At 46.0% G+C, this 14,117-nt stretch overlaps 1 protein-coding gene across 1 annotated transcript in view; it reads left to right on the top strand.

Annotated features, from left to right (window-relative positions):
- LOC126272145 (probable cytochrome P450 6a14) overlaps positions 1 to 8,302 on the top strand; it is a 53,972-nt gene extending 45,670 nt beyond the window's left edge. The window contains exons 7-8 of the mRNA XM_049974762.1: positions 747 to 998; positions 7,971 to 8,302. Coding sequence (XP_049830719.1) covers positions 747 to 998; positions 7,971 to 8,143 — 425 coding nt within the window. The 3' untranslated portion in view covers positions 8,144 to 8,302. The remainder of the gene's footprint in view (positions 1 to 746; positions 999 to 7,970) is intronic.
- The last annotated feature ends 5,815 nt before the right edge of the window (positions 8,303 to 14,117 follow it).

Below are 14,117 nucleotides of genomic sequence, written 5' to 3' on the forward strand. Positions count from 1 at the left end.
GTGATGCAGCGTCAAGGGTAACCACATCCACGGTCTCCGAGCTGATAGTCCGTGCTGCTGCAAACATCGTCGAACTGTTCGTGCAGATGGTTGTTGTCTTGCAAACGTTCCCATTTGTTGACTCAGGAATCGAGACGTGGCTGATGGCACTATCCGTTACAGCCATGCGGATAAGAGGCCTTTCATCTCTACTGCTAGTGATACGAAGCCGTTTTGATCCAGCCCGGCGTTCCGTATTACACTTTTGAACCCACCGATTCCATATTCTGCTAACAGTCATTGGATCTCGACCAACCCGAACAGCAATGTCGCGATACGATAAACCGCAATCGCGATAGACTACAATCCGACCTTTATCAAAGTCGGAAACGTGATGGTACGCATTTCTCCTCCTTACAGGAGGCATCACAACAACGTTTCACCAGGCAACGCCAGTCAGCTGCTGTCTGTGTATGAGAAATCGGTTGGATATTTTCCTCATGTCAGCACGTTGTAGGGTGCGCCACCGGCGCCAACCTTGTGTGAATGCTCTGAAAAGCTAATCATTTTCATATCACAGCATGTTCTTCCTGTCGGTTAAATTTCGCGTCTGTAGCAAGTCATCTTCGTGGTGTAGCAATTTTAATGGCCAGTAGTGTAGTTATTCATATCTAAATGGTAAACAGCTACTAGTGTCCATCTTGGGTATGTTGTCGTGACTGTCAGATGACAAGGACAAGGCTTACCGAGCACGACGCCTGTTGCAGAGACGCTGCGGAAGTACCCGCCGGTGATGATACTCAACAGGGAGAGCAACGCCGAGTACCGGATTCCCGACACCGACGTCGTGCTCGACAAGGGCACCCCCATCATAATTCCGGTGTACGGCCTGCACCACGACCCCGACATCTTCCCGGACCCCGAGCGCTTCGACCCCGAGAGGTTCTCCGAGGAGCAGAAGGCGCAGAGGCACCCCTACGTCTACCTGCCGTTTGGAGAGGGGCCCCGCATCTGCATAGGTGAGTCCTGCAGCAGTACCAGCTGCCCTTCACCCTCACGACGACACTGCCGAAACTATACAAATGTCAGTTTGCGTCATAATCACCTCACACGCAAATAATACTTTCGGGCTAGAGCAAACATTCAGAGTACCCACTCTCCATAATGAGCAGTGTTTAATATTTTCTTTAAATCCAGATTACTAAAAAGGTAAACCTTTCGTCGATTCGAAGGCTATTTCAGAATTATAACGCTTTAAGAGGCACTGTCCTGTTCTGGGTACCATGGTTTCGCCTTCATTCGACCCTAGCACTGACTTTAAACAGCCAGTTATACGGGGACTTCTAGTCTAAGGTGAACTCCCATCTACTGTGCAACATTTAGCAGATCATCATCAGAGCATAAAGAAGCGGTAACCGACCAAAAAATGTCCAGGGACCAACCCACGACCCACACTACTGGGTTATCAGACTGGCACTCGGTCACTTTTTCCTCTGTCGTCTAACCACCCCTTTTGTTCTAGCTTACGCTAGCTACTCCACCTTCAAAGGCAGACTCTCTTAGGTGATCTTCACCTGCCTTTAGTGCCTCCAGCATCGTTCTCACGCGAATAATTATTCATCCGCTCTTCAAACTAAGTTTTTTTCTCTTGGAATCAAATCTAATATAACAACTCTTGCCTTTGACAAGTTAAAATGTTCCCCTTTTAACATTCTCACCCAGCAAAAAATAATTAAAACATCAATACAATATTTTGCTCGATTACTTTCTATCAATTGCTATGAACTGTGACAGAAAATTACGAATCCAATCGCGCAACTACATCATTTGCGAAGTATTGATGTGGATGTGGTTCCGCTATTGGATTCCTAATTTTCTGCCAGAACGGTCACAGTTCGCAGTAATTGACGGAAAGTCTTCGAGTAAAATAGAACTGATATCTGGTCTTGCCCAAGGGCCCAACATGACATTCTTCATTTCAATGACTGCTTCACAGCCTGAGTAATTTGGACCCTTCCCACCAACACCATCTTCTCTTAACTGCGCAGGTGGAAACTACCCTTGATATATATTTTGTGTTCCCATAACCCTACTGGCCTGTTGTTGTGAATTACTAAACGTATATCACAACATCACAAACCGGCGATGGTGGCGGAAATGTTAAGCTATAAAATTACAAATTACTCAACTTTCGTACAGGATAAAATATGCACACATTCTCTGTAACACTTGTAATATGTATGTATAATATGCTATGTATGATATACTATCTATTATAAATTATATTTCATATGTTATGTTCTGCGCACGTATAAATAAATAAATAAACTGGTCCAAGTTCTTCCCCACATAAATACCTTTGTACTTTTAACTTTAACTTCCTTTTATTTTATAAAAGCACAGAACTGAACATGTAGTCGGTCTGTCAACCAGTGCCCAAAGAAACGGTCTCTCACGGACCCTGTCTTACATCTTCACACTTTCATACGAATCGTACAGAACTTTTCATCATTACAAAGACTTCAAGACTTACATTTATTTTGCATGTTTTCCTTATTGTATTATGTTGTGTCTTTCTGTTTGTGAACAATGACATTTCAATATTCTTTTTTTTACATTCGCGCGATTTTGTTGAAATTTGACATTTTTACATTCCAAGGTCTTAGGGTCAAACATTTTCACTTACAGATTCAAGAACTTTTACGATGATTCTGATGTGTGAACGTAGTCGCTTTACTACATAACGTCACTTTTCTACAGTGCAAACAGAATTTCGTAACAATGAACTACACATTATCATTATAACACTACTTCACATCACAAATCAAATGGGAAAGCTCTCTCTACATCCACATTTTACTTCAGAACACAATGACTCGTTTATTTCAGAAATGGCAATATTTTTCGTCTTGCATGTGCAAGTATCGAACGGTTTATAATGTGTTAATACCCGTCAGCTTATTATCTTCCTATTGTAGCAGTTACATCTTATTGTTAAAATTAAAGTTTATAGCATTAAACACTAAATTTATGCCCTCTTCGATCTTTACAACACACATTTTCGTTTTTCTATCCTAAAACGTATCCTTTATCATAATTAAAATTATTGTTATCCTTTCTCTAAAACTGTAATTTTTCCTTCCTTAAATCTATGAAGGCCATCCAATAATTAGACAAATTGGCCTGGAGAAAAAAGCCTTTATTTTTACAAAACAGTACTTTTTCTACTTTTCAACACAATCACCTTGAACATTTATGCACTTGTTCCAACGGGCAACAATCGTTTTTATTCTGGCTGCAAAGAACTCTTTATCTTGGTGTTTGAACCAATTTCCCACAAACGTTTTTACCTCCAGTCATTGTTTTCAACATCACCAATTACAACAGGCCGTTAGTTGACCATTTGATCGTATTGTTAATATGTGAGATTTCAAGAGATTTCATCTTAATGTGTTGATTTCTCATTACCTATGTAGCATTGTACATTTACACGAATATTCATACTCTGGAAGTCACCGCAAAGTACATGGCGATGGGTTCTTCCACACAGGAGTGTTTCTTACGTTCCAGTCGTGGGTTTAGTGCCAGAAGAGCGACTGCTCCAAGCTGCTGTGCACGCTACAGTTATTATGATTTTCTCTTACTAGTTTGATTGGGAGCGACATCCAGAGAGCTGCGACAAGTTTCCAACTTCCTCACCTAATTGTTAGCGGCTCATTGGATATCACGAGATCCGAAATCTGAAAGGGGCACCTATTTTGTCACCGGAATATTTTACCCAAGAGGATGCCATCATCATTACGCTATACAGTAGGACAGATAACTTCTGTAGTTTCCCTTGCTTTCACCAGCTTTTAGTACCGACAAAGCAGTTCGCTAGTGTCACACGGTCAGTCGGTCACACAGACGGTTGCCAACGTAGCTGCTGCGCCTCTTGAGGAATCACCTGACTGGTGTCTCCACAGGTATCCCTCCAGTGTCGATGTTGGAAAGCCACTCCATCTAGGTATATGTTTATAAAACATTCTTCCTGAGAAATACTCTCTGATACATACATGCTCGCTCTCTCTCTCTCTCTCTCTCTCTCTCTCTCTCTCTCTCACACACACACACACACACACACACACACACACACACACACACACACACATCACAATACAAGTGTTAATCGTGTTCGTATACATATTTTTTATTATTATTTAAAAAATGATTTCCTTACCTCGACACACTCTTGTTCCTTGGCAACCTCAATGTGGTGAGCTCGCTCTCCCAATTCGGTGTAGTTTTTGTTGTATCCATGATTAAGTTAGAGGCGAGTCACAGTTAGGTAAAATCCTGATCGTACAGGTCCACTGGTATATCATTGGGATGCTGATGCGCATAGATATACTTAACTACAACGATGTCCTGCGCACTGACGGGAAAAAATCGCAACACTAAATCATTAAAGTAATGAAATTTCGGAAATGCTGTTGTTTGGGTAACGTACGTAAATGACAAATTTTCCAAGATCACAGGTAAATGTAAGCACGAGATAAGCCATTCCAAATCTGAGATGCTGGTAAATTAATAACCGCTGTGGCAACCAGAATGTTTATGTAAGCGTGCAAACGTGCATGCTTGTATTGTGTTCTACAAGTGGCGAATGTCAGTTTGTGGGATGGAGTCCCCTGCCTGTTGCACTTGGGCGGTCAGTGTAGGAACGGTTGATGCTGTTGGTGGATGGCGCTAGAGTTGTCGTCCGATGATGTCCCATATGCCCTCGATTCGAAACAGATCTGGTGTCCTAGCAGGCCAAGGCAACAAGTAGAACATGTTGGGCTACAACAGCCGTACTTGGGCTAGTGTTATCCTGTTGGAAAACATCCCCGGGAATGCTGTTCATGAATGGTGGCGCAACGGGTTGAATCACCAGACTGACGTACAAATTTCCGTCAGGGTGCGTGGTATAAACACGAGGGTGCTCCTGCTGCTATACAAAATCGCACTCCAGACTATAACTCTGGGTGTAGGTCCAGTGTGGCTAGCACACAGACAGGTTGGTTGCTGGCGCTCAACTGAACTCCTCCTAACCAACGCACTGCGATCACTGCCACTGAAGCAGAAGCAGCTTTCATCAGAAAACTCAACTGACCTCCACCCTGCCCTCCAGTGAGCTATCACTTGAAACCACTGAAGTCGCCGATTCCCAGAGGGGTCAGGGATTTTCTCTGCCTCGTGATGACTGGGTGTTGTGTGATGTCCTTAGGTTAGTTAGGTTTAAGTAGTTGTATGTTCTAGGGGACTGATGACCACAGATGTTAAGTCCCATAGTGCTCAGAGCCATAACTGAAGTCGCCAATGGCGGTGGTTTGTGGTCAGTGGGATGTACGCTACAGGGCATCTGGCTCTGAGCTGTCCTTGAAGTATCCGTTTGGTAATAGTTCGTTGTTTCACTGTGGTGCCTACTGCTGCTCAAATTGTTGCTCAAAATGCAGTACGATGGGCCAGAGACATACTTCGAATACGACGGTCTTCCCTCTCGGTAATGGCATGTGGCCGTGCGGAACCCGTACATTCTCGTGATCACCGCTGGCAACAGCCATGTATAGTGGCTACATTCCCGTCAAGTCTAATATCGCAGGACGAACATGTAGCTTCTCGTAGCCCTATTACAAGACGTCGTTCAGGTTCAGTGTGGTGTTGATAATGGCGTCTTTGTTCTGTTAAAGGAATTCTTGGCTAAGATGTGCACACCACGTCCAATCGCGAAGGTAACCAACTCTCACGACAGTTTCAACGTGTATTTAAAGCAAACCAGATTTGCATCCTCATACTGGTGCTACTACCGCCACTCGTGTGCGCCTGCCACGGAATCTGAATAGACTTCATCTTTCAGATGCAGAAACACGCCTGCCAACTTTCGTTTATGTCGCACAACTCCTCCTTGGTGCTGCGATTTTCTTTTCCGTCAGTGTAGTAACGCTAGGTATTTTCCTTTCAAGGCCCCTTGCCTTTCTTAACGCATTCTTGACCTGAATTACTAAACCTGAGTTCTGGATGCCACTGTGTTCCTGACTGTACATGGCGAGCGCTTCTTTCAGCAGACTGACAGTGACATTAAGGTAAAGGCCGGAATGGTCTGTTATAGATGCATACAAGTTCGTAGATTTTCCCCCTCTCACGAGTGCTTCGCGTGCTGGGTTGTATTATACACCAGGAGGTTGCTACGATGCGTTTATGAACGTGTGTAGAAAAATAACATGAAAGTGACCTTCCAATATACACTCCTGGAAATGGAAAAAAGAACACATTGACACCGGTGTGTCAGACCCACCATACTTGCTCCGGACACTGCGAGAGGGCTGTACAAGCAATGATCACACGCACGGCACAGCGGACACACCAGGAACCGCGGTGTTGGGCGTCGAATGGCGCTAGCTGCGCAGCATTTGTGCACCTCCGCCGTCAGTGTCAGCCAGTTTGCCGTGGCATACGGAGCTCCATCGCAGTCTTTAACACTGGTAGCATGCCGCGACAGCGTGGACGTGAACCGTATGTGCAGTTGACGGACTTTGAGCGAGGGCATATAGTGGGCATGCGGGAGGCCGGGTGGACGTACCGCCGAATTGCTCAACACGTGGGGCATGAGGTCTCCACAGTACATCGATGTTGTCGCCAGTGGTCGGCGGAAGGTGCACGTGCCCGTCGACCTGGGACCGGACCGCAGCGACGCACGGATGCACGCCAAGACCGAAGGATCCTACGCAGTGCCGTAGGGGACCGCACCGCCACTTCCCAGCAAATTAGGGACACTGTTGCTCCTGGGGTATCGGCGAGGACCATTCGCAACCGTCTCCATGAAGCTGGGCTACGGTCCCGCACACCGTTAGGCCGTCTTCCGCTCACGCCCCAACATCGTGCAGCCCGCCTCCAGTGGTGTCGCGACAGGCGTGAATGGAGGGACGAATGGAGACGAGTCGTCTTCAGCGATGAGAGTCGCTTCTGCGTTGGTGCCAATGATGGTCGTATGCGTGTTTGGTGCCGTGCAGGTGAGCGCCACAATCAGGACTGCATACGACCGAGGCACACAGGGCCAACACCCGGCATCATGGTGTAGGGAGCGATCTCCTACACTGGCCGTACACCTCTGGTGATCGTCGAGGGGACATTGAATAGTGCACGGTACATCCAAACCGTCATCGAACCCATCGTTCTACCATTCCTAGACCGGCAAGGGAACTTGCTGTTCCAACAGGACAATGCACGTCCACATGTATCCCGTGCCTCCCGACGTGCTCTAGAAGGTGTAAGTCAACTATCCTGGCCAGCAAGATCTCCGGATCTGTCCCCCATTGAGCATGTTTGGGACTGGATGAAGCGTCGTCTCACGCGGCCTGCACGTCCAGCACGAAAGCAGGTCCAACTGAGGCGCCAGGTGGAAATGGCATGGCAAGCCGTTCCACAGGACTACAACCAGCATCTCTACGATCGTCTGCATGGGAGAATAGCAGCCTGCATTGCTGCGAAAGGTGGATATACACTGTACTAGTGCCGACATTGTGCATGCTCTGTTGCCTGTGTCTATGTGCCTGTGGTTCTGTCAGTGTGATCATGTGATGTATCTGACCCCAGGAATGTGTCAATAAAGTTTCCCCTTCCTGGGACAATGAATTCACGATGTTCTTATTTCAGTTTCCAGGAGTGTAGAAACATTTGGTAACGCTCAGTATTGATCACTGAGTGTTAATAACTGATCTTCAAGCAGTTAAAGTCTCTATTATTGCTGCGAAACGTCGACAGGTTTTTGGAACATTGAGAAGATTTTCATGGTCCAGAACAAAGTTGACCACATTTCAATAAAAACCGACTTGGACTGTTTGTGATCACGTTTTCTCATCATGCAACAAGTTCAGAGATTACTGAATTCTCATTTCGGGACACAGCACCTGATTCTTGTTACAAAATGTGAGAAGGTGTTTTTGTACTCTAGTAAATGTTTCTTGTTTCAGGCATGCGGTTTGGTCTGGTGCAAACGAAGGTCGGCCTTATAAACATACTGTCGAGGTACAGCGTTGAACCCAGCGAGAAGAGCGTTCGCCACCTCTCCCTGGAACCGAGGGCTTTCCTGATGACACCCAAGGGCGGGATACAGCTGAGGCTCAGCAAGAGGCTTGCAGCGTAGCGTCCTGCCACAAGACAACACTTCCTCTGTAAAAGACTGTCACCCAGCGATTCCCAAACCTGTACATAGTGTATATAATACTGTATTATTTAGTTACTGAATGCTGACTGATTGTTTTTAATAAAGAGATTGACATGAAACCTCTAGTCTCTCGAGTAATCACAATGTCATTCACAACTGACGTACCCCTCGTATGAAGCTTGTAATACTAAAACTGAGAATGATATTCGAAAGATATTAGCTCCACAATTTCCCCCTCCGGTAGCTGAGTGGACAGCCGGCACGGTAGCTCAGCGTGTTCGGTCAGAGAATTAGCTGACCTCTGTAATAAAGAAACTGAGTTAGAGGATCAACGCTGGAACAAGTGTCATAGGACATCCGCCCCGAACAAATACAACGATCAGTTACGAACGAAACGAGATCAACAAAAAAAAAAGTGGTCAGCGCAATAGAATGTCAATCCTAAGGACCTGGGTTCGATTGCCGGCTCGGTCGAAGATTTTTTTGGCTCACGGATTGGCTGTTTTGTTGTCCTAATCATCATCATTTTCATCCTCATCGACGCGCAAGTCACCGAAGTGCCTTCACATCGAACAGACCTGCTCCGGCGAACTGTATACCCGACGGGAGGCCCTAGTCACACGACATTTATTTATTTACAAGTATTGTAATCCATTCAGTTATCAATCTGTGATAGACATGTCTGTTTATATTATCACTACATAACTTTTTTTTTACTTTTTGCTCATTACTTTCTTTTACATAAGGTATCTTCTTCAGAGTCTTTTTATGGCTTTATTGTGTTCGATGTAGTGTGACTCTTTTTACAAATCCATACATGCTATAGAGGTGGACGTATGTACACTCATGTTCAGAAAGAAACAGAACACCTTGAACGACCAGAGACGGGACGTTGATATTCTCAGAACATGTACGTTAGTATCTTCTGCAGAAATGATTAGCATTTGAGCCATGTCGGGTTCAAGGTCAACATCGATATCGCGATGCAACGTAGCCTACCGGTAAAATATGCCTGCGGCTCTTGTTGTCTCTATAGACCGAAGGTAAAAGATCAGCGTGACATTAGCAGAGGTGCAACATGCGTCGCAGACGTATGCGCGAACCGTACCGTCAAAGCAGTGACTTTGAAAGAGAGAGCATTTTTGGCATGAGAGAACGTGATGCATCCATCCGGAAAACTGCTTCTCGTGTGGGACGAAGTGTTTCATTAGTGCGACAGGAGTGTGCAGAATGGTTCACAGAAGGCCGCAGAACACGAAGAGTCGGGTTAAGCCGCCCCCTCTAGACCACCACCCGAGAAGACCTCATACAAATATCATTGCATGAGATGTCTGCGTCCTCCTCGGCTCTGGTGCAACAGTGGAACACTTCGTAAACTATCAGCGAAGACAGTTCATAGCAGTTTATTACAGCATGGATTACGTGCGCGCGGTCCACTTCTCTGCCTACCTTTGACGAATGTGCAGAAACAAGCTGGACGGCAATAGTGTATGAAAAGACGGGGGACGGGAATGGCATCAGATAGTGTTTTCGGACGAATCCAGATTCTATTGGTTCGCCGCAGAGAGGGGGAGCGGCATCACGGTGACTGCTTCCGGACAAGACATACAGCGCCAGCTCAGGGCCTTATGGTATGGGGTCTTACTGGCTACAACCACAAATCACAGTTGGTGCGTGTCCAGGGAATTGTGACCAGTGTGCCCAACATGAATAACATCCTGCGACCAGTGGCCACAGCGTTTCTGCACAATACCTCAGACACCATTTTCAGTAAGACAACGCACGACCATATGTTGCTGCACGAACATGTGCGTTCTTGGTGTCGTAGCACGAGAGCCTTTCGCCCTGGCCAACAAGATCACGAGAATTGTCGCCAATCGAATATGTGTGGGATGTGGTGAAAGGACGGATGTTGGTCTGTGACGCAACCCCAAACACCACTGACGAACTTTTGACCCAGGTGAACGCAGCATGGATAACTACACCACAGGACGCCATTCGTTCCTTACACGCGTCGATGCCATCACGCATGGAACGAGTTATCAGACCGTATGTCGGACCCTCTTCCTGCTAAGCAACAGGACACTTGTTTAACCGAGCTGATCGAAATGCTGATCATTTCTGCAGAACATATTAACGTGCATGCCCTGTAAATATATGCCTATCTCTAGTCGTTAAAGGTGTTCTATTTTTCTGAAGATGCGTGTGAGCGTTAATTTTCCACATCTCCTATTTCAACAAAATTTGGCGCACTCATTTCTAAATGTCAAGGAACAATAGTTGTGGGGGAAGAACCTCCTACCAATCATGGTTCAGGGGATATAAAGTCATAAACATTGTCATGTATTAAAAAATTCCCGGAGCATTTATGGTGTTTAAAGTTATTACTTCTTTGCTGCTGACTCTGTTCGCAACATACACTACTGGCCATTAAAATTACTACACCAAGAAGAAATGCAGATGAAAAACGGGTATTCATTGGACAAATATATTGTACTAGAACTAACATGTGATTACATTTTCACGCAGTTTGGGTACATAGATCCTGAGAAATCAGTACCCAGAACAACCACCTCTGGCCGTAATAACGGCATTGATACGCCTGTGCATTGGGTAAAACAAAGCCCATGCAGCTTCAACGCGATACCACAGTTCATCAAGAGTAGTGACTGTCGTATTGTGACGAGCCAATTGCTCGGCCACCATTGACCAGACGTTTTCAGTTGGTGACAGATATGGAGAATGTGCCGGCCAGGGCAGCAGTCGAAAATTTTCTGTATCCAGAAAGGGCCGTACAGGACTTGCAACATGCGGTCCTGCATTATCCTGCTGAAATGTAGGGTTTCGCAGGGATCGAATGAAGGGTACAGCCACGGGTCGTATCATATCTTAAATGTAACGTCCACTGTTCAAAGTGCCTTCAATGCGAACAAGAGCTGACCGAGACGTGTAACCAATGGCACCCCATACCATCACGCCGGGTGATACGCTAGTATGGCGATGACGAATACACGCTTCCAATGTGCGTTCACGCTATGTCGCCAAACGCGGATGCGACCATCTTGATGCTGTAAACAGAACTCGTTTCATCCGAAAAAATGACGTTTTGCCATTCGTGCACTCAGGTTCGTCGTTGAATACACCATCGCAGGCGCTCCTGTCTGTGATGCAGCGTCAAGGGTAACCACAGCCATGGTCTCCGAGCTAATAGTCCATGTTGCTGCAAATGTCGTCGAACTGTTCGTGCAGATGGTTGTTGTCTTGCAAACGTCCCCATATGTTGACTCAGGGATCGAGACGTGGCTGCACGATCCGTTACAGCTATGCGGATAAGATGCCTGTCATCTCGACTACTAGTGATACGAGGCCGTTGGGACCCAGCACGGCGTTCCGTTTACCCTCCTGAACCCACCGATTCCATATTCTGCTAACAGTCACTGGATCTCGACCAACGCGAACAGCAGTGTCGCGATACGATAATCCGCAATCTCGATACGCTAGAGTCCGACCTTTATCAAAGTCGGAAACGTGATGGTACGCATTTCTCTCCTTACACGAGGCATCACAACGACGTTTCACCAGGCAACGCCGTTCAATTGCTGTTTGTGTATGAGAAATGGGTTGGAAACTTTCCTCATGTCAGCACGTTGTAGGTGTCGCCACTGGCGCCAGCCTTGTGTGAATGCTCTGAAAAGCTAATCATTTTCATATCACAGCATCTTCTTCCTGTCGGTTAAATTTCGCGTCTGTAGCACGTCATCTTCGTGGTGTAGCAATTTTGATGGCCAGTAGTGTATTTCATAGGCAATATCTACATGCGCCGCTGAATGTAGCTGTGTAAATATAGTATTATTGTACGACACGTAAGCCAAGGGATATGACGGCATAAACAGAGCTCCGTGAAAAAATGCTGCATCATGCATGAAGTTTTTAGACATTTAATTTTCACTACTAAGACACTCCTACAATCGAGTCAACTTAAGAAAACGCCTGATACCTGGCAACGCTTTCGACAGCGTTCAAGATCGAAGTGCAAACGGCTGTCAGCGAAACCAGTCCCCTCCTACAGAGCTACGAAGAGGAGTTACCATAGAGGCGTTTACAGCATGGCGTTGTAGGCACGCGTAGCAGCTGCGCCCAGCATACAGAAATTGTCCGTAACTTTGTACGACTGCTTCTTAATTTCAAACGTTTTTACACGAATACGTGGAAAGAAACTTTTTTTCGATACTTCATCACGAACACAATTCATATTCTGTTCCATTTTTAATAGAATGAAGACACTGGCAACGTCTGCTTTGTCAGCTGGTTATGTACAACGATGTGGCAAAAGACATGGGATAGTGTTATGCACACATATACAGTGTATTTCCGTAAGAGTGTGCAAAAATTTAACAGGACGTAGAGGGTGCTCCATTGAATAATTCGATGTTGGGAACCTGAGGTCGGGGAAGCTAGCTTAAAGAGACAATAGGAATAAAATCACGCAACTGCGTATTTTTTATTTACATAAGTTACAAAACTTTCTGGCAGATTAAAAGTATGTACCGGACCGAGACTCGAACTCGTGACCTTTGCCTTTCCCGGGAAAGTGCTTTAAAATTGTTTTTAACAAAATCGAGGCATTCCGAACTAAGCGTCAGTATTTACAAAAACTGTTCATTATCAAAATCTGCACCAAAAATTGAAATTAAAATATAGCGCGTAAGTCCTCCATACTACTGTAGTGAAAACGTCAGCTCACAAGTTCCACAAAGCTATAGTGTAACTGCATTTATATTTCACGAGCTACATTTACCGCCAATTTCAAAAACATTCTTTTCAAAAAAAAAACAAGCGTTTAAAGTTTCAACTTAAGTTTTTTTATATTGAAAATGAACAATCGTGTAATCGGCAACGCCAGCATCGCAAATTTGGAATTTCTTTCGCCGATGTCGAAACTCTCTCATTTTGAGGAAATTATATCGATAAACTGGCATCTGCTTACCAATCGAACATGTTTATGCACGACTGCAATTACTTTTCGAACTTTTCGTATCCGTATTAATACATTTGTTTGTCATTTCCAGGATCTCACATATTACTACGAACCAAAAAAGAAATGAACTGACAAGCAAGCGCGGGATAAGCACGTGTTTTCAGACTGTTTACTATAAACGAAGACAAATCTTGCTGAGAATTGTATTTTAGTCGATACTAATGTCCTATGTCTCACTGTCCGGAACTAACAGGACTCTTATTATGTCACTAACTACACTCCTGGAAATGGAAAAAAGAACACATTGACACCGGTGTGTCAGACCCACCATACTTGCTCCGGACACTGCGAGAGGGCTGTACAAGCAATGATCACACGCAAGGCACAGCGGACACACCAGGAACCGCGGTGTTGGTCGTCGAATGGCGCTAGCTGCGCAGCATTTGTGCACCGCCGCCGTCAGTGTCAGCCAGTTTGCCGTGGCATACGGAGCTCCATCGCAGTCTTTAACACTGGTAGCATGCCACGACAGCGTGGATGTGAACCGTATGTGCAGTTGACGGACTTTGAGCGAGGGCGTATAGTGGGCATGCGGGAGGCCGGGTGGACGTACCGCCGAATTGCTCAACACGTGGGGCGTGAGGTCTCCACAGTACATCGATGTTGTCGCCAGTGGTCGGCGGAAGGTGCACGTGCCCGTCGACCTGGGACCGGACCGCAGCGACGCACGGATGCACGCCAAGACCGTAGGATCCTACGCAGTGCCGTAGGGGACCGCACCGCCACTTCCCAGCAAATTAGGGACACTGTTGCTCCTGGGGTATCGGCGAGGACCATTCTCAACCGTCTCCATGAAGCTGGGCTACGGTCCCGCACACCGTTAGGCCGTCATCCGCTCACGCCCCAACATCGTGCAGCCCACCTCCAGTGGTGTCGCGACAGGCGTGAATGGAGGAACGAGTGGAGACGTGTCGT

Source organism: Schistocerca gregaria, chromosome 5 (genome assembly GCF_023897955.1).
Source record: "Schistocerca gregaria isolate iqSchGreg1 chromosome 5, iqSchGreg1.2, whole genome shotgun sequence".
Classification (NCBI taxonomy): domain Eukaryota; kingdom Metazoa; phylum Arthropoda; class Insecta; order Orthoptera; family Acrididae; genus Schistocerca; species Schistocerca gregaria.